The following is a 19,982-nucleotide window of genomic DNA, read 5'->3' on the forward strand; positions in this document are numbered from 1 at the left end:
TCTCACCACATCCATAAACCTCCTCTTTGGCCTCCCTCTTTTCCTCTTCCCTGCATCCTCCTCATCATATTCTTCACATATTTTATAATTCCATTATAGTTATCTTATCCTCTTTCAATGTTGCATTGTGTAAATTATGTGAACACATCATCCATTGCACGTTGTCCTTCTTGGGAGAGAGCTCCCTCCCTCTGTCGCTCTCTCTGAGGTTTCTTTGTTTTGTCGCCCTGTTAAAGGGTGTTCTTTTTTTAGGGAGTTGTTCCTTATCCGATGCGAGGGTCTAATGACAGGATGTTGTGTTGCTGTAAAGCCCAATGAGGCAAATTTGTCATTTGTGATATACAAATCCCACTCCCGCGACCACATCACCCCTGTCCTCCAGAACCTCCATGTGTTCCTTGTCCTACAATGGATCCAATCCAAAGTCCTTCTCCTCACTCACAAATCCCTCCATAACCAGCCCCCCTCCTACCTCACTGACCTGCTCCACTACCATACTCTTTCCCGTAGCCTTCACTACTCTAACGTCAACCTCCTGCCCCCACTACACAGGACCATGCAGTGGACCTGGGGTGACAGAGCCTCCCTCCATAGCTGGCCCCTCCCTCTGGAACTCTCTCCCCAAATAAATCAGAAACTGCACCCATCAGTCCATATTCAAATCACTAATCAAAACTCACCTCTTCAGGATTGCTTTTAATGTGTTATTAATGTTGTGTGTTTTATGCTTTTGGTGTGCTGCTTTTATGTTGCTCTTATATGTAAAGCGTCTATTTTGAAAATTTTCGTGAAAATAAAATGAATCATTATTACTATTATTATTATTGTATGAATAAAACTGTGAGATACCTGGACAGTACTTGTGTGAAGCAAAGCTCAGCTTGCAGTAACCTGCCCAGATGTTTGAGACAAATACCCTTCAACATCTGGACCAGACAGCTGTCATCTGGGTGGACATCTGAGGGGTCTGAGACAGAGAGATAGAGATAGTGAGAAAGAGACAGAGAGAGTTAACAGATCAAACTATGGATGATATTATACTATTACGATTTAGGGATTTCATCTGATTTCAGTGTCGACTGTTGTTTATTGTCGGTGTTTATTTCTAGTTTTAATGGTGAATTTGAGACAGCAACAGTAGTAGAAGAAGTATCAGTAGTAGTATTAGTAGGTGTAGTAGTAACTAGTAACAGTAGTAGTAGCAGTAGTAGTAGTATTTGTAGACGTAGTAGTAACAGTAGTAGTAACTAGTAATAGTAGCAATGGCATTATTAGTAACAGTAGTAGTAGTAGTAGTAGCAGTAACTAGTAACAGTAGCAGTGGCATTAGTAGTAACAGTAGTAGTAGTAGTAGTAGTAGTAGTAGCAGTAACTAGTAACAGTAGCAGTGGCATTAGTAGTAACAGTAGTAGTAGTAGTAGTAGCAGTACAGAAAGCCCTTTGAGCATTTATTCCATATTATTGGTATCAGATGTCAGTTTCCTCCACTAGTTCAGTCTTTGTCACCACTAGTTGGACATTTTGTCACATTAGTTCGGCATTTTGCTGTACTAGTTGAATAAAAACTCTTACTAGCCACTCTTTTTCAGCAACTAGTGGCACTTGTATCCAACTAGTTCCAACAGAACCCGCACTAGTAGCACCAAAGTCCCAACTAGTGGCCCTTGGGATTGAACTAGTAAGACTTTACTAGTTAACTAGTGAGCTGCAAAAGCTCTGACATGTTAACTAGTCAAACATGGATTCAGCACACTAGTTAACTAGTGAGCCGCAAAAGCTCTGACATGTTAACTAGTCAAACATGGATTCAGCACACTAGTTAACTAGTGAGCCGCAAAAGCTCTGACATGTTAACTAGTCAAACATGGATTCAGCACACTAGTTAACTAGTGAGTGCCAAAATGCTCACTAGTTAACCAGTGAAGGCAAAAATACTCACTAGTTAACTAGTTAAACCCTCTTTTGACCTTACTAGTTAACTTGTGAGGCTCAAAATGTTTACTAGTTAACAAGTGAGGGCCAAAATTTCCACTAGTTACACTAGTGGGGGTCATTTTGACTTAACTAGCCAACGAGTCAGTCCAAAATGTTCACTAATTGAGCTAGTTAAAGCCAAAATGCTCACTTGTTAAACTAGTTAAAGCCCTTTTGACCTTACTAGTTAACTAGTGAGGCTAAAAGTTTACTAGTTGAACAAGTGAAAGCCAAAATGCTCACTAGTCACACTAGCTGCATGAAATGCTAATGAGGAGGAGGGGAAGAAGCTTCCATTGAGACTTCCTATTGGCTCTCAATTTGAAAATAAAAAAACTGCCAAACAATCAGGACTCAGGATTTTGTCATTATCCTGGCCGCTTCATTTGCATGATGCAGACTAATTAACATGTTGGCCTGACAGCTTACATGTTAGCTAGTCAAGGTAGAAATGCTGCGTTGGTAGCTACAAGACTCAGGAGTGTATTCAGCACACGTAACTTGAAGAGTGCGTGAGATGAAGCAGAGTTGTCCTGGCTTAACTGAAGAAAGATTATCATGTGTTTTGTCATCAGGCTGTGGCAGCTAGAGAGACACAGAGGAACTTCAGTTGAGACCAGACTACTAGTTTTTCATGCATTTACTCAGCAGGGTAAGTGACTTTTAGCTTTCTTTCAGCACTAAATATATCTTTGCATCTAAATCTGTAGAGTTATAAAGCCAGGTGTCAGTTTTTCATCTGTTTTTCAGGTCCACAGTCTGTACGTCTACATGCACAGTCAAGCCAGCACGGTTACAGCTCGACTAGGCCATGTAACCGGACCACTGTCGTTGTCCCAGTATTACAAGAACCGGGGGAGAATCAGTTTACTGATGGAAGTATGTCCGACCCCGGTACAGTAGGTGGCGATATGCCCCCTTTCAGCTGGTTGCTACTGGACCTTCTTCCGGTTGACCTACTAAGTCACACACCAAACAAGCCACAAACACGTGAACCAAGTGTCAAGCCGGTTCCCTGTGGAGCGGTGAAAACATGGCCCACGTTACAGCGCTGTGCATTCCCCAGCACCCTACGCTTTCCTGCCGGTCCTTCAGATGCACACTTAAATCATTTCTTAAATAGTTCGCCGTTCCGCGTCCTCCGTCCATCCACGTACTGTAGGATATTCAGCTCCTTCAGCTGACACAACATGAAGTTCGTCTCCTCGTCTGTCCAGAAGTGCGTGGTTCCCGCTCCAGCACTCGCCATGTTGATACTACGCTGTTCCACTTCCGGGTCAAAGGCCGTCGTGGGAACTATGGGTCATGCGCAGAACGCCGAGGCCGGTTCCGGGGTCGACTGAAGCGTATACATGCCAGAGTAAATCCATCATCTAGGTGTGTTAGTCCCACTTCCAGAAACTAGATTGAGTACCACTTCAGTGGGCCTAACAGGTCTACATGTGTTTTACAAGTCCGGTTTGAGTCGCACTAACACAATAAATCCACTTCCTCTAACATCATGTACACACACTGACCGACCTGAGAAACAGACGGTAAGGGGAGCACCTGGCTGCAGGTCTGTGAATACTGATGAATGGACCAACAGCAGCGGCGCTGCCATGTGCACAGGCCTTGGAGCTCTTTGGAAAACCTAGAAAGATGAAGTACTCTGACAAACAGTACCATCTTTGTACACACTAAAGATCATGTTTTTCTTTTCTTTTCCTTTTCACTTCATCTTGTATTTTGTCTTACTCTTCCCATGTGGCTATGTGGAGGGGAGGGGGGGGTGGGGGGGTTGGAGCTGTGAAATACCTTATGTGAAATTAATAGAAATATTCAATAAATCAAAATATTGTGTTGAAGGTTACACGTATTTGTTATTCGTCACATGTAGTTGACCATTTTTGTGCCGGCAGGTAATGCCGGCCCCTTCCAGCGGCCACCACCACAAGTATATTTGGTGGTGGTGGTGGTAGTAGTAGTAGTAGTAATAGTAGAAGTAGAAGTAGTAGTAGTAGTAGTAGTAGTAGTAATAGTAACAGAAGTAGTAATAGTAGAAATAGAAGTAGTACTAGTAGTAGTAGTAATAGTAGCAGAAGTAGTAATAGTAGAAGTAGTAGTAGTAATAGTAGCAGAAGTAGTACTAGTAGTAGCCATAGTAGTAGAAGTAGTAATAGTAGAAGTAGAAGTAGTACTACTAGTAGTAGTAATAGTAGCAGAAGTAGTAATAGTAGAAGTAGAAGTAGTACTAGTAGTAGTAGTAATAGTAGCAGAAGTAGTAATAGTAGAAGTAGTAATAGTAGTAGCCATAGTAGTAGAAGTAGTAATAGTAGAAGTAATAGTAGTAGCCATAGTAGTAGTAGTAGTAGTAGTAGTAGTAGTAGTATTTGTGTATTAACTGGGGTCATTGCGTAGTGTCTCCTCAGCGTTCTCTATGGTGACCAGCAGAGCTTCTGTACAGTCTAGTCTCTTCCCTACGATGGTGAAACCGTTCCACACATACATCATTTCCTGGAGAGAGAGAGAGACACACACACACACACACACACACACAGATCAGACACGCACACACATACACACAGATCAGATACACACACACACACACACACACAGATCAGACACACACACATACACACAGATCAGACACACACACACAGACACACACACACACAAACACAGATCAGACACACACACACACAGATCAGACACACACAAACACAGATCAGACACACACACACAGATCAGACACACACACATCAGACACACACACACAGACACACACACACAGATCAGACACACACACACACAGATCAGACACACACACACACACAGATCAGACACACACACACACACAGATCAGACACACACACACAGACAGACACACACACAGACAGACAGACAGAGGTGTGTGACAGCACTGACCAATTGAAAGACAAAATCAACTGCCAGCTTTTAATCTCTTAAAGTATTTTCGTATTGTCATGTTAAGAAGTATTTAGGTTTACATGTAGTACATGAAAACACTGACAGGGTGTGTGTGTGTGTGTGTGTGTGTGTGTGTGTGTGTGTGTGTGTGTGTGTGTGTGTGTGTGTGTGTGTGTACCAGTGCAGGGATGACCAGTTTAACAGGATTCGCTGACTTGTAACGTCTGGACTTCCTCACAGCAAACTTCTCTGTAGGGATGGACTTCCCTGCCAAGCGCTGCTTCAACCCCTCCACCTGCCTGCACACGCACACGCACGCACACGCACACGCACACACACACACGCACGCACACGCACACACGCACACACACGCACACGCACACACGCACACACACGCACACACGCACACACACGCACACAAACACACACAGGCACATATACACACACACTCGTTTAATTTCCAGCTAAAAGCCTGAAACTATTCAGCAACAAAAATGATTTACGAGTAACACATGAAGTACAGTATGAGTAATATTACTACCTACATGAAGTACAGTATGAATAATATTACTACCTACATGAAGTACAATATGAGTAATATTACTACCTACATGAAGTACAGTATGAATAATATTACTACCTACATGAAGTACAGTATGAGTAACATTACTGCCTACATGAAGTACAGTATGAGTAATATTACTACCTACATGAAGTACAGTATGAGTAATATTACTACCTACATGAAGTACAGTATGAGTAATATTACTACCTACACGAAGTACAGTATGAATAATATCACTACCTACATGAAGTACAGTATGAGTAACATTACTACCTACATGAAGTACAGTATGAGTAATATTACTACCTACATGAAGTACAGTATGAGTAATATTACTACCTACATGAAGTACAGTATGAATAATATTACTACCTACATGAAGTACAGTATGAGTAATATCACTACCTACATGAAGTACAGTATGAGTAATATTACTACCTACATAAAGTACAGTATGAGTGATATTACCACCTACATGAAGTACAGTATAATTAAGTAATATCACTACCTACATGAAGTACAGTATGAGTAATATTACTACCTACATGAAGTACAGTATGAGTAATATCACTACCTACATGAAGTACAATATGAGTAATATTACTACCTACATGAAGTACAGCACGGGTAACATTGCTACCTGCATGAAGTACAGTATAATTAAGTAATATCACTACCTACATGAAGTACAGTATGAGTAATATCACTACCTCCATAAAGTACAGTATGAGTAATATTACTACCTACATGAGGTACAGTATGAGTAATATCACTACCTACATGAAGTACAGTATGAGTGATGTCACTACCTACATAAAGTACAGTATGAGTGATATTACTACCTACATGAAGTACAGTATGAGTAACATCACTAACTACATGAAGTACAGTATGAGTAATATTACTACCTACATGAAGTACAGTATGAGTAATATCACTGCCTACATGAAGTACAGTATGAGTAATATTACTACCTACATGAAGTACAGTATGAGTAATATCACTACCTACATGAAGTACAGTATGAGTAATATTACTACCTACATGAAGTACAGTTATTACTACCAACATGAAGTACAGTATGAGTGATATTACTACCTACATAAAGTACAGTATGAGTGATATTACTACCTACATGAAGTACAGTATGAGTAATATCACTACCTACATGAAGTACAGTATGAGTAATATCACTACCTACATGAAGTACAGTATGGCTTCAATATTATGACATCACTGGTGCATATAACATAACAGGTAAATAGTAAATCTCCTACATGTGTAGTAAATACGATACAGCAACATAGCAGGTAAACAACATGACTATCAGATACCATAAATTACTAAGTATATAAAACACATAGTCAGAATCATGTGTACTGGCCACGTAGGTTTGCTCTACATGGAACGTGACTCTGGTGTCGTGGCTCTCTCAGTGTACTGAACAGAGAATAACAACACTACAACACAACACTCTTCACATATACGTATACACAAGGAGGAACAGAGAATAACAACACTACAACACAACACTCTTCACATATACGTATACACAAGGAGGAACAGAGAATAACAACACTACAACACAACACTCTTCACATATACGTATACACAAGGAGGACTGACTCCTACAGGAGACATAAGAGGTGGTGAGGTGCAGTGGTGCAGAGAATATATCAGAGATGCTGAAGTACTACATGTTAGCAGCTTACTCACACATATGCCCGAGGTACATGGACATGACAGAGTGTACCAGTATACCTACTATGTACAGTACAGTATATAGACAATGTACAGTACAGTATACACACAACCCTCTTCTTCTTCTTCTTCCAGCTGGTTTCCTGTTTCCCGGGCTCACCACAGCGGGGTTGATACTTTCCATCGGTACCCTGTGAGGTCCCAGCATTGATGGCGGTCATTGTTAACTCGGGCCTTGACCGATCCGGTATGGTCTTGTCCATCCGCATAATGATTTGGCAAAATACTACGTCGGATTTGGGCTTCCGGGTGGTGTGGTGGTCTATTCCGTTGCCTACCAACACGGGGATTGCCGTGTGTATATATATATATATATATATATATATATATATATATATATATATATATATATATATATATACTGTTTTTGAGCACTTTCCCTACTGTTGAGTGTTCCTTTAAACAAAGTTATAGAATATCTGGTTGTTTTGGGGGTACAGTGCTCTGTAGCACCTGGAGCTGGAACAGGTTGTGACCAGGGTGTGATGGGTCTGCAGTGATGCTGCCTGTCCGTTTCCTGATTCTGGAGGTGTATAAGTCCTGAATGGAGGACAGGTTGGCACCAGTGATTTTCTCTACAGACCTAACTGTCCGTTGTGGTCTGTCCCTGTCCTGTTTGGTGGCCGATCCAGACCAGACAGTGATGGCTGTGCAGAGGCCAGACTGGATTATTGCAGTGTAGAACTGAATCAACAGTTCCTGAGGCAGGTTGAACTTCCTGAGCTGGTGGAGGAAGTACATCCTCTGCTGGGCCTTTTTGATGATTGTGTCTATGTTGGATGCCCACCTGAGGTCCTGGGAGATTGTGGAACCCAGAAATCTGCAGGTTTTCACCGCAGACACCGTGCTGTTGAGTATGGTGGTGGGGGGGGGGCAGTGTTGGGGGGGCTCCTCCTGAAGTCCACTGTCATCTCCACTGTTCTGAGTGTGTTTAGCACCAGGATCCTTTTCATCGATTTCAGCTCAGCATTTAACACCATCGTACCGCAGCAACTGGTGGAGAAGCTGAGGTTGCTGGACGTGGACACTGGCACCTCCAACTGGGTCCCCAACTTCCTGATGCGGAGGGAGCAGACAGTCGGGGTGGGCAGCCACAGATCAAATTCCATCCTAGTGAGCACAGGTTCACCCCAGGGCTGCATCCCCTCTTGTTCACCCTGCTAACCCATGACTGTACTGCCAAATTTGTCACCAAGCACATCAAGTTTCAGATGATACAACAGTAGTGGGTCTTGTCAGCAATAATGATGAATCTGCATACAGGATGGAGGTGGAGCAGCTAATGGCATGGTGCATATCCCATAACCTCTCCCTGAATATACTAAGTAAAACAAAAGAGATGGTGATTGACTTCAGGGGGGCTGGGAATCACCATCATATGCCACTGACCATCGATGGCGCCACTGTGGAGAGGATCAGTAACATCAAGTTCCTGGGAGTGCACCTGGTGGATGACCTGACCTCAACCATTAACACCTTGGCCATCGTTAAAAAGGACCAACAGCGGCTCCATCTCCTCCGGAGACTTAAAAGGGCAAGTCTCCCCATTCCAGCCCTCACCACCTTCTATAGGGGCACCACTGAAAGCATTCCAACCTACGGTCTCACTTCCTGGTTTGGTAACTGCAAAGTGACTGAACAGCACCAGCTGAACATGATAGTGAAGACAGCTAGTAATCACGTGTACCCCTCTCCCCTCCCTGGTGGAGATTTACCAACATATCTGTGTTCACAGAGCCTCCAAATTCATTAAGGATCCCCACCACCCTTCTCACAACCTGTTTTCCCTCCTGCCATCTGGGGAGAGGTACAGGAGCATCTGTGCTACATCCAGCAGAATGCCAAATAGCTTCTACCCAGTCAGGATCATTAACAAACTGTCCCCCCCATGGTCCTGCCCCCCCACCTACCCTCTAAGCCCCCCCCCCATCAGTGCTGGTCACTCGTTGACGGACACCAGCCATTAATAATGAACTGAAATTGAACTTGAATGGACTGTGTTGCACTTGAATGGACTGTGTTGTTAGCTGTTTGTGCATTTTTGTTTTCTCTCTGTTCTTATATCGTTTTTAGGGAAATTTTAGATATTTATTTTCATCTTTCCTGTTGCACTGCTGTGGGCTGGGAGAAACGGCATTTCACTTTTTTATGTACGCAGGTACATAATGGAAATGACAATAAATTAAATCTTGAATCTTGAGGTTGTTATGGCTGCACCAGAGGGTCAGCTGATCAACCTCCTGTCTATATGCAGATTGGCCACCATCCTGGATAAGGCCAATGATGGCTGTGTCATCCGTTAAACTTCAGGAGTTTAACAGACGGGTCACCTGAGGTGCAGTCATTTGTGTAGAGGGAGAAGAGTAGAGGGGAGAGAACACATCCCTGGGGAGCGCCAGTGCTGATTGTCCTGGTGCTGGATGTGATTTTCCCCCAGCCTCACCAGCTGCCTCCTGTCTGCAAGGAAGTCTCTAATCCACTGGCAGACGGGGGCTGGTACAATGAGCTGGGTGAGGTTGGAGTGGAGGATATCTGGGACGATGGTGTTGAATGCTGAGCTGAAGTCCACAAACAGGACCCTTGCCTATGACCCTGGGGAGTCGAGGTGTTGGAAGATGTAGTGCAATCCCATGGTGACTGCATCATCTACTGACCTGTTTGCTCGGTAGGCAAACTACAGGGGGTTGAGCAGGAGGCCTGTGATTTCCTTCAGGTGGGCCTGCACCAGTCTCTCAAAGGATTTCATGACCACAGACATCAGGGCAATGGGCCTGTAGTCATTTAATCCTGTGATGCGGGGTTTCTTGGAGATTGGGATGCTAGTGGAGCTCTTGAAGCAGGAGGGGGCACAGCTCCCGTGATCTGTTGAAGATCAGTGAGAAAATGGAGGCCAGCTGGTCAGCACAGACTTTGAGACAAGAGGGTGACATGCCATTCGGGTCCAGTGCCTTCCTGGTCTTCTGTCTCTGGAAGAGCTGGCACACGTCCTCAACACAGATCCTGAGTGCAGGTGGGGGTTTGGTGGCCGGAGAGGGTGAGGGGTGTGAAAGTTTGCTTATCAAACCTGCAGTAAAACCAATTTAGGTCGTTAGCCAGTTGATGGTTCCCTGCAGTGTGGGGAGATGGTCTCCTGTTGTTGGCAATGCCTTTCAGACCGCTCCAGACTGATGACGGGTTGTTGGCAGAAAACCTGTTTTTCAACTTTTCAGAGTAGCACCTTTTCGCCACTCAGGTCTTTGTGAGTGTATTTCTGGCTTTGTTGTACCAGATCCTATCTCCACTCTCTAGGCTTCCTCTTTGGCCTGACAAAGCTGCCTGAGTTTAGCTGAGGACCAGGTGGGCACACACATGTCCTTACAAACACTGATGTAAGATGTCACAGTGTCAGTAAGTTCGTCCAAGTCTAGATGCAGCCTCAAAAACACTCCAGTCAGTGCAGTCAAGGCAGGCCTGGAGCTCCAGTTTTGACAAATTGGTCCATTTCCTCACAGTTTTAACCACAGGCCTTGCAGATTTTAGTTTCTGCCTGTAGGTTGGGATAAGATGAATCAGTGATCAGAGAAGCCCAGGGCTGCACGGGAGACAGAGTGATAGGTTCATTCATTCATCATCATCAGCCGCTTCTCCGGGGTCGGGTCGCAGCGGCAGCAAGCTAAGTAGGGCACTCCAGACATCCCTCTCCCCAGCAACGCCCTCCAGCTCCTCCTGGGGGATCCCAAGGCGTTCCCAGGCCAGATTAGACACGTAGTCCCTGGATGTGCCTGGAAAACCTCCAAAGGAAGGTGCCCAGGAGGCATCCTGATCAGATGCCAGAACCACCTCAACTGGCTCCTTTCGACGCGAAGGAGCAGCGGCTCTACTCCGAGCTCCCTCCTGATGTCCGAGCTCCTCACCCTATCTGTAAGGCTGAGCCCAGACACCCTACGGAGGAAACTCATTTCAGCCGCTTGTATCCACCATCTCACCCTTTCAGTCACCACCCAAAGCTCATGACCATAGGTGAGGGCTGGAACAATAGGAGTGATAGGTGTCCTTCAATATTGTGTAGCAATGATCCAGAGTGTTTTGTCTCTGGTGGGACATTAACATGCTGTCTGTATTCTGGCAGTTCATGGCTGAGGTCAGTAAATATAAAACCCTGTCTGTTTTTAGTCGTTGCATTGGACTTCATTTTTTCCACACTGCCTGACACCAAGCACACTTCTTTTTATGTTTTAACCAAAAAAGTGGAATGGCAGCCTGAGAGCAATGCATTTTGGGTTGGCAAATGGACATTTTGGTTGCTGACCAGTCGCAGGGAAGTTTAACGGAGCTTTGAGCGTTCTGACCTGAAGAGCTCCACGATGTTCTCCCCCGTCTGCTGCACCTCCTCCTCTGACATCATGCTGAGAATGGCTGCCTTCTGGTACACATAGATAGCCTGCAGAGAGAGAGCGAGACGGAGAGAGAGACAAGTGTTTGTGTGTGTGTGTGTGTGTGTGTGTGTGTGTGTGTGTGTGTGTGTGTGTGTGTGTGTGTGTGTGTGTGTGTGTGTGTGTGTGTGTGTGTGTGTGTACCTTGGACCTGACATTCTCTGTACAGAGTGGCTGTGTGCATGAGTGTGTGTGTGTGTGTGTGTGTGTGTGTGTGTGTGTGTGTGTGTGCGAGTGTGTGTGTGTGTGTGTGTGTGTGTGTGTGTGTGTGTTTGCATATCTAGTACGTATGTTTGTATTACATGTGAGTGGGTGTGCATGTGTGTCTAGTATGAATATGTGTGTGTGTGTGTGTGTGTTTATAACTTGGACCAGTGGATCTCTCTATCCGGTAACTGGGTCTATTTGTGAGTGTGCATGAGTGTGTGTGTGTGTGTGTGTGTGTGTGTGTGTGTGTGTGTGTGTGTGTGTGTGTGTGTGTGTGTGTGTGTGTGTGTGTGTGTGTGTACCTTGGACCTGACATTCTCTGTACAGAGTGGCTGTGTGCATGAGTGTGTGTGTGTGTGTGTGTGTGTGTGTGTGTGTGCGAGTGTGTGTGTGTGTGTGTGTGTGTGTGTGTGTGTGTGTGTGTGTGTGTTTGCATATCTAGTACGTATGTTTGTATTACATGTGAGTGGGTGTGCATGTGTGTCTAGTATGAATATGTGTGTGTGTGTGTGTGTGTGTTTATAACTTGGACCAGTGGATCTCTCTATCCAGTAACTGGGTCTATTTGTGAGTGTGCATGAGTGTGTGTGTGTGTGTGTGTGTGTGTGTGTGTGTGTGTGTGTGTGTGTGTGTGTGTGTGTGTGTGTGTGTGTGTGTGTTTGCGTATCTAGTACGTATGTTTGTATTACATGTGAGTGGGTGTGCATGTGTGTCTAGTATGAATATGTGTGTGTGTGTGTGTGTGTGTTTATAACTTGGACCAGTGGATCTCTCTATCCAGTAACTGGGTCTATTTGTGAGTGTGCATGAGTGTGTGTGTGTGTGTGTGTGTGTGTGTGTGTGTGTGTGTGTGTGTGTGTGTGTGTGTGTGTTTGCGTATCTAGTACGTATGTTTGTATTACATGTGAGTGGGTGTGCATGTGTGTCTAGTATGAATATGTGTGTGTGTGTGTGTGTGTGTGTGTGTGTGTGTGTGTTTATAACTTGGACCAGTGGATCTCTCTATCCGGTAACTGGGTCTATTTGTGAGTGTGTGTGTGTGTGTGTGTGTGTGTGTGTGTGTGTGTGTGTGTGTGTGTGTGTGTGTGTGTGTGTGTGTGTGTGTGTGTGTGTGTGTTTGCGTATCTAGTATGTATGTTTGTACTACGTGTGAGTGGGTGTGCATGTGTGTCTAGTATGAATATGTGTGTGTGTGTATTGTGTGTATACTGTGCGTGTGTGTATATTTGTTGTGTGTGTGTGTGTGTGTGTGTGTGTGTGAGAGAGAGAGTATTGTGTATATTGTGTATGTCTGTGTACCTTGGACCAGCGGCTCTCTCGACACAGCAGGTGGGCGTATGTGTAGGCCTGCTGCCAGTTCTGCTGGTAGGTGTGACACCACATCAGCTCCCAGTAACACAGATGGTGGATCTGTCTCCACTCATGCTGGGAGGAGATACACTCCTCATACCTGGACCTGGCCTACACAGACAGACAGACAGGCAGGCAGGCAGACAGACAGAAAGACAGACACACAGACAGACAGACACACAGACAGACAGACAGACAGACAGATAATAGACAGACAGGCAGACAGACAGACAGACGGATAGACAGACAGGCAGACAGGCAGACAGACACACAGACACACAGACACACAGACAGATAATAGACAGACAGACAGACAGACAGACAGACAGACAGACAGACAGACAGACAGAGAGATGGATAGACAGACAGGCAGACAGGCAGACAGACAGACAGACAGACAGACAGACAGACAGACAGACAGATAATAGACGGACAGACAGACAGACAGACAGATAATAGACAGACAGACAGACAGACAGATAATAGACGGACAGACAGACAGAGAGAGAGACAGACAGACAGAGAGATGGATAGACAGACAGGCAGACAGACAGACAGACAGATAATAGACGGACAGACAGACAGACAGGCAGACAGACAGACAGATAATAGACGGACAGGTAGACAGACAGATAGACAGACAGAGGGGTACTTTGTCCTGTCATTGCACTTCATCATTATAAACATCAGAGGGCGCTGCTACATTACATGTCAGTCTACTATAGTGCTGAAGGAGGAGACAGAAGAAGAAACGCTGGAGGGAAGCAGCTGATGTGTTTGTTTTAACCAAAGTTCTTTAAACCAAAGAGGAAGACAGAGATTCTCCAGATAACACGACTTCACGAACGTTTGTGTGTGTCTCTCTGTGTGTGTGTGTGTGTGTGTGTGTGTGTGTGTGTGTGTGTACGACTAACCTGCTCGAAGTTTCCTCGGAGTGCAGCGATACGTGCGGAGTAGAAGAGGATGATGGAGCCCTGAAAGAGAGCAGGGCCAGCATGAGTCTGTCTGTCTGTCTGTCTGTCTGTCTGTCTGTCTGTCTGTCTGTCTGTCTGTCTGCCTAGATGAACATGTTTGGAAGTGTAGTGATGCTTCAGTACAGAACACAGTAAAACAGACAGCATTCCACGGGGCTGCTGCTGAATGTGTACGTGTCAGATTAACAGCAGATGAGTCGGGTGGAAAACAACGGGCCTGCTGAATGCTGATCTTACCTTGGGGTATTTGTGTTGGTACGGATCCAGAAGAGCCTCCGCCTCCAGCAGATCTCCCTCACCGGTGCCTGTCCCCAGCACCACCACATAAAAACCCATGTTACTCCACTGGTACCGGGTATCACAGCGTTACCACGGCAACACCATCCCACAAGACCACCACGTGAAGACCCCCATCACTCCGATGGTATCGTGTACCATAGCGCTACCATGGCAACAGCATCCCATGACCACCATCGCTGCACTGTTATTTTACTCAGGGTAGGAATACGCAGAATCACAGCAACAAAGACCTTTGACTCCGCCCTCTTTAAAGACCTACAGATTGTGTGTGTGTGTGTGTGTGTGTGTGTGTGTGTGTGTGTGTGTGCATACCCAGTATCAGAGAAACATAGGTGTGGTAGAACAGCAGCGTCAGGGCACAGAGGATGGACCTCAGACTCTGACTGGAGGCTCCTTCTCTGAGCTGAGACAACCCAAAGTCCTACACACACACACAAACACACACACACACACACCACACACACACACACACACACACACACACACACACACACACACACACACACACACACACACACACACACACACAGAAGGAGAAAACAGAGATAGAAACGTTAGTTTTTATTATAAATGTGATTGTGTTTGATGGATGATAAATCTCCATCTTCAGCCTGCACCAACCTGCTGTTAAAAAACACCCGCTAGCTGCCATCCTCCACTTTCCCAGCATCACAGTTACATTTCATTTTCTAATTCGGCTGAACAGGACATGAAATACACTGATCAGGCACTTGAAGAACTGCAAGAACATGAATGAATCCCAGTCACTGACCCGGTTCCCTGAAAACCCAATGAACTCCAACAAGCGCAGGATCCTCTGAGGCAGCAGGGACAACATCTGGTAGAGAGACACAGAGAGAGAGAGACAGAGACAGAGAGAGAGAATGACAGAGGTAGCAAGAGACAGACAGAGAGACAGATTTGTTTAGATTTGATTTTCCATTATAATTGATTGTGACATTTTATAATCATGTTATAAACATGATTGTGACATTTTATAATCATGTTATAAACATGATTGTGACATTTTATAACCATGTTATAAACATGATTGTGACCTTTTATAATCATGTTATAAACATGATTGTGACATTTTATAACCATGTTATAAACATGATTGTGACATTTTATAACCATGTTATAAACATGGTTGTGACATTTTATAACCATGTTATAAACATGATTGTGACTTATATTTTATAACCACGTTATAAACAGGATTGTGACATTTTATAACCATGTTATAAACAGGATTGTGACATTTTATAACCATGTTATAAACAGGATTGTGACTTTTATAACCATGTTATAAGCATGCACATGAAACGTCATCAGGTAAACTGTACTTGGGGATCGTTTCATTATCTTTCTTATCTGTCTTGTTTGTCGTCTTTCTGTACATGTGGAGTCCCTCACGGCTGCTGAGAGGACTTCACTTCCGTTAAGGTGAATAAAGGTTTATCTCGACTTGTCCTGATGTTATAAATCACCCCCCCCCCTCCGCCCCCCTGCTGTGGGACCAACCAGGTTAAAGGATCCAATGCCGAGCTTGACTCCGCCCTCAAACTGTCTGAACGAATCAGAGTCACCCACCACGTCCCGGGCAACGCTCAGCACGCTCTGACAGTCCCTGTGGACAGAGAGAGGAAGTGATGTCACGGTGTGTTGCGACGTCACAGGATGCAGCGAATTCAGATTTGAGGACGTGTGAAGTTAGTCGACGCACTTGTAGATCTGGTAGCTGGTGCGTATCTTGATGCCTCCCTTTATGAAGCTGATCATGTTCTCGTCCTGACAGAGACACAGACGGACGCAGAGGGACAGACAGAGTAACTGACTGGACATTCCTGTCTTGTGACAGTCACATCTATGGAGGACTACTCAGCGGGACGTCCCATGTAAAGACACGGCGACAGAGTTTAAAACAGAGAGAGGAAGAAAACAATCAAACATCCTATCCACAGAAAGTGATCCGGACATGTAGACGTGAAGGGTCTCCACGTCTGTCAGGAGTATGGGCAGATGAAGACAGACAGGACATCCGGGTGGCGTGGCGGTCTATTCCGCTGCCCACCAACACGGGGATCGCCAGTTCGAATCCCCGTGTTACCTCCGGCTTGGTTGGGCGTCCCTACAGACACAATTGGCTGTGTCTGTGGGTGGGAAGCCGGATGTGGGTATGTGTCCTGGTCGCTGCACTAGCGCCCCCTCTGGTCGGTTGGGGAACCTGTTCAGGGGGGAGGGGGAACTGGGGGGGAATAGCGTGATCCTCCCACGTGCTACGTCCCCCTGGTGAAACTCCTCACTGTCAGGTGAAAAGAAGCGGCTGGTGACTCCACATGTATGGGAGGAGGCATGTGGGAGTCTGCAGCCCTCCCCGGACCAGCAGAGGGGGTGGAGCAGAGACCGGGACGGCTCGGGAGAGGGGGGGTAACTGGCCGGGTACAATTGGGGAGAAAAGGGGGGGGGGAGGTAAAGACAGACAGACGTATAGATACCTGGATGAAGGTGAGAGTAGCTTTCTGCAGGAGACACTCGGCGTAGCAGATCTCTGCATGCATCTCCTCTGAAACGACACATAGCCTGAATACACGGATCTGTGTGTGTGTGTGTGTCTGTGTGTGTGTCTGTGTGTGTGTGTCTGAGTGTGTGTGTGTGTCTGTGTGTGTGTGTCTGAGTGTGTGTGTGTGTCTGTGTGTGTGTGTGTGTCTGTGTGTGTGTCTGTGTGTGTGTCTGTGTGTGTGTGTGTGTGTGTCTGTGTGTGTGTGTGTCTGTGTGTGTGTGTCTGTGTGTGTGTGTGTGTCTGTGTGTGTGTGTGTGTCTGTGTGTGTGTGTGTGTCTGTGTGTGCGTGTACCTTCTTGTAGGCGCTCGCTGGACTGCTTGCTGACCAGACTGGTCAAAGATCCGACGACGGAGTTTTTCTTCCTGAACCTGAAGACACACGTCCGTCATCAGAAGTCAATAAAACACGTGTGAGGACCAACATGGCTGCCCTGACTCACGTAGGGGACGCTAATACAGCTACGTGCAACTCTGTGTACCAGCCACCCTCGAACAAAAGAACAGCCGGCATTCGCTGGAGAATCCTACACGGGGCTATCGCTGAGAATGCTTTTCCACCTGTGATTAATCCTGAACCTGAACCTGGACCTGAACCTGAACCTGAACCTGAACCTGGGTTCAGTGTCCAATACATTCGCTTCCGGTGTGGGAGGACGGCGGCACAAAGTCACGTCTGCAGCGGCCTCACCCAGCACCGTCCATGCAGGGGGAGCTGGATCAGCTGGGGGAGCTGGAGCTGGATCAGCTGGGGGAGCTGGATCAGCTGGGGGAGCTGGATCAGCTGGGGGAGCTGGAGCTGGATCAGCTGGGGGAGCTGGATCAGCTGGGGGAGCTGGATCAGCTGGGAGAGCTGGAGCTGGATCAGCTGGGGGAGCTGGATCGGCTGGGGGAGCTGGATCGGCTGGGGGAGCTGGATCAGCTCAGGGAGCTGGATCGGCAGGGGGAGCTGGATCGGCTGGGGGAGCTGGATCGGCTCAGGGAGCTGGATCGGCAGGGGGAGCTGGATCGGCTGGGGGAGCTGGATCGGCTCAGGGAGCTGGATCAGCAGGGGGAGCTGAATTGGCTGGGGGAGCTGGATCGGCTCAGGGAGCTGGATCGGCTGGAGGAGCTGGTGTCCTGTGGGCCCAGGGACCACAGCCCTGCCTGGAGCTATGCCCGAAGAGGAAACACCGAGGGCGGTCGGACAGGACGTGGAAGCGGGGCAGGCTAAGCTAATGGCTAGCCCATGCAGACCGGCAGTAACAGCGAGGGCGGTCTGGCGCCGGGCCCCGCCTGGCCCCGCCGGGCCCCGCCGGGCCCCGCCTGACCCCGCCGGGCCCCGCCTGGCCTTGACTGTGTCTTTGGTGTCCTCGTGTGGAGTGCGGTGTAACGGTTTAGGTCCGTGTGTCTTGGCTGAGGCAGTGGAGGACGAAGGCAAACACTCACCCCCACACAAGTGCTGTTAATTCCCAAATGCTCGTCTCTGAGTAATATAAGTACACAGCAAGCTCCCCAACCAGCCTTCATGCCATGTGCACGACGCCATGACATGAAACCACAAAACAAGCGTTCCTGATTCCGATTTCTGAGTCTGACGTGTCTGTTGTGGAATGGTGAAAACAAGTTTTCACTGTTTTGTGGAATGTTTCATGGAATGTTATATGGAATGTTTCATGGAATGTTTCGTGGAATGTTTTGTGGAATGTTTCATGGAATGTTTCGTGGAATGTTTCGTGGAATGTTTCATGGAATGTTTTGTGGAATGTTTCGTGGAATGTTTTGTGGAATGTTTCATGGAATGTTTTAGGAATGTTTCATGGAATGTTTTGTGGCATGTTTCGTGGAATGTTTCATGGAATGCAACAGACTTGAAGATGTGTTCATGTGTTGGGGGTTTTGTTCCAGGGTTCTGGTGAAAGCTGGTGGAAAACAGTATTTATTTTCGGGCCAGGTTACAGAAGAGTGATATTGTCAAAGTGGACACTTCTGAACTTCATATATCCATCAGCAGACGGACTCAAACAGAAGGGAGGGCAGGACAGGATGTGGTCCCTGTGTTGGTTTCTGTGGTGAGATCCAGAGTCTGGGGTGATCTGATCTCAGGTTTTCTAAAGCAGTGAGGAAACTGGATGTTTTCACTCAACAGTGGTGCTGCATGATGTGCTGAGGTCTGTGGTGATGCTTTATGTGATTTATTTGAAATAAAATGGGCGCTCGCATTCCACGCCCGGCTCCAAGCCAGCGAGCCGGGCTTCTTACCCATTTAAAGTTTGAGAATAGGTTGAGATCGTTTCGGCCCCAACGCCTCTAATCATCCGCTTTACCAGATAAAAGTGCGGTTTCCGAGCGCCAGCGATCCTGAGGGGAACTTGGGAGGGAACCGGCTGCTAGATGGTTCCACTAGTCTTTCGCCCCTGGACCCAGGTCGGACGACTGATTTGCACGTCAGGACCGCTGCGGGCCTCCACCAGAGCTTCCTCTGGCTTCGCCCTGCCCAGGCACAGCTCCCCATCTTTTGGGTCTTATCACACGTGCTCATGTGCCACCCCCCCCCCCCCCGACGGTGCGGGCGAGACGAGTCGGTGGGCCACCCGGGGGCAGGCCACCTCAGCTGGTGCTCGCCGGCCCTCTTTCATCGTACCACAGGGTAGCATCGAGCCCTCTGACTTGCACGCACATTAGACACCTTGGTCCATGATACGAGACGGGTCAGGTGGGTAGCCGACATCGCCTCCGACCCCTGACGCCCTTCCGTATGTGGGCCGGGCCCTGCCGTATGTGGGCCGGGCCCTGCCCTAGCAACGTCGGGACGGGTGCTCCGCTTTCCTCTCACAGTCAAGACATGTAGGTCAGGTGACTCAGCCCTACTAAATTGTCCCTAGGTGTGTGTGTGTGTGTGTGTGTGTGTGTGTGTGTGTGTGTGTGTGTGTGTGTGTGTGTGTGTGTGTGTGTGTTTCTGTGTGTTTCTGTGTGTGTGTGTGTGTCAG

General features: G+C 46.8%; 1 protein-coding gene across 1 annotated transcript in view; it reads right to left on the reverse strand.

Moving 5' to 3' along the window:
* Positions 1-19,982, reverse strand: part of LOC130130636 (tetratricopeptide repeat protein 39B) — a 36,735-nt gene that overhangs the window by 2,650 nt on the left and 14,103 nt on the right. Inside the window, 14 exon segments of the mRNA XM_056300392.1 lie at positions 850-946; positions 2,827-2,844; positions 4,359-4,470; positions 5,063-5,183; positions 11,539-11,630; positions 13,129-13,290; positions 14,094-14,153; positions 14,391-14,458; positions 14,766-14,874; positions 15,226-15,291; positions 15,978-16,083; positions 16,180-16,244; positions 16,952-17,019; positions 17,309-17,385. Coding sequence (XP_056156367.1) covers positions 850-946; positions 2,827-2,844; positions 4,359-4,470; positions 5,063-5,183; positions 11,539-11,630; positions 13,129-13,290; positions 14,094-14,153; positions 14,391-14,458; positions 14,766-14,874; positions 15,226-15,291; positions 15,978-16,083; positions 16,180-16,244; positions 16,952-17,019; positions 17,309-17,385 — 1,221 coding nt within the window.

This window comes from Lampris incognitus, chromosome 20, assembly GCF_029633865.1.
Source record: "Lampris incognitus isolate fLamInc1 chromosome 20, fLamInc1.hap2, whole genome shotgun sequence".
NCBI lineage: Eukaryota > Metazoa > Chordata > Actinopteri > Lampriformes > Lampridae > Lampris > Lampris incognitus.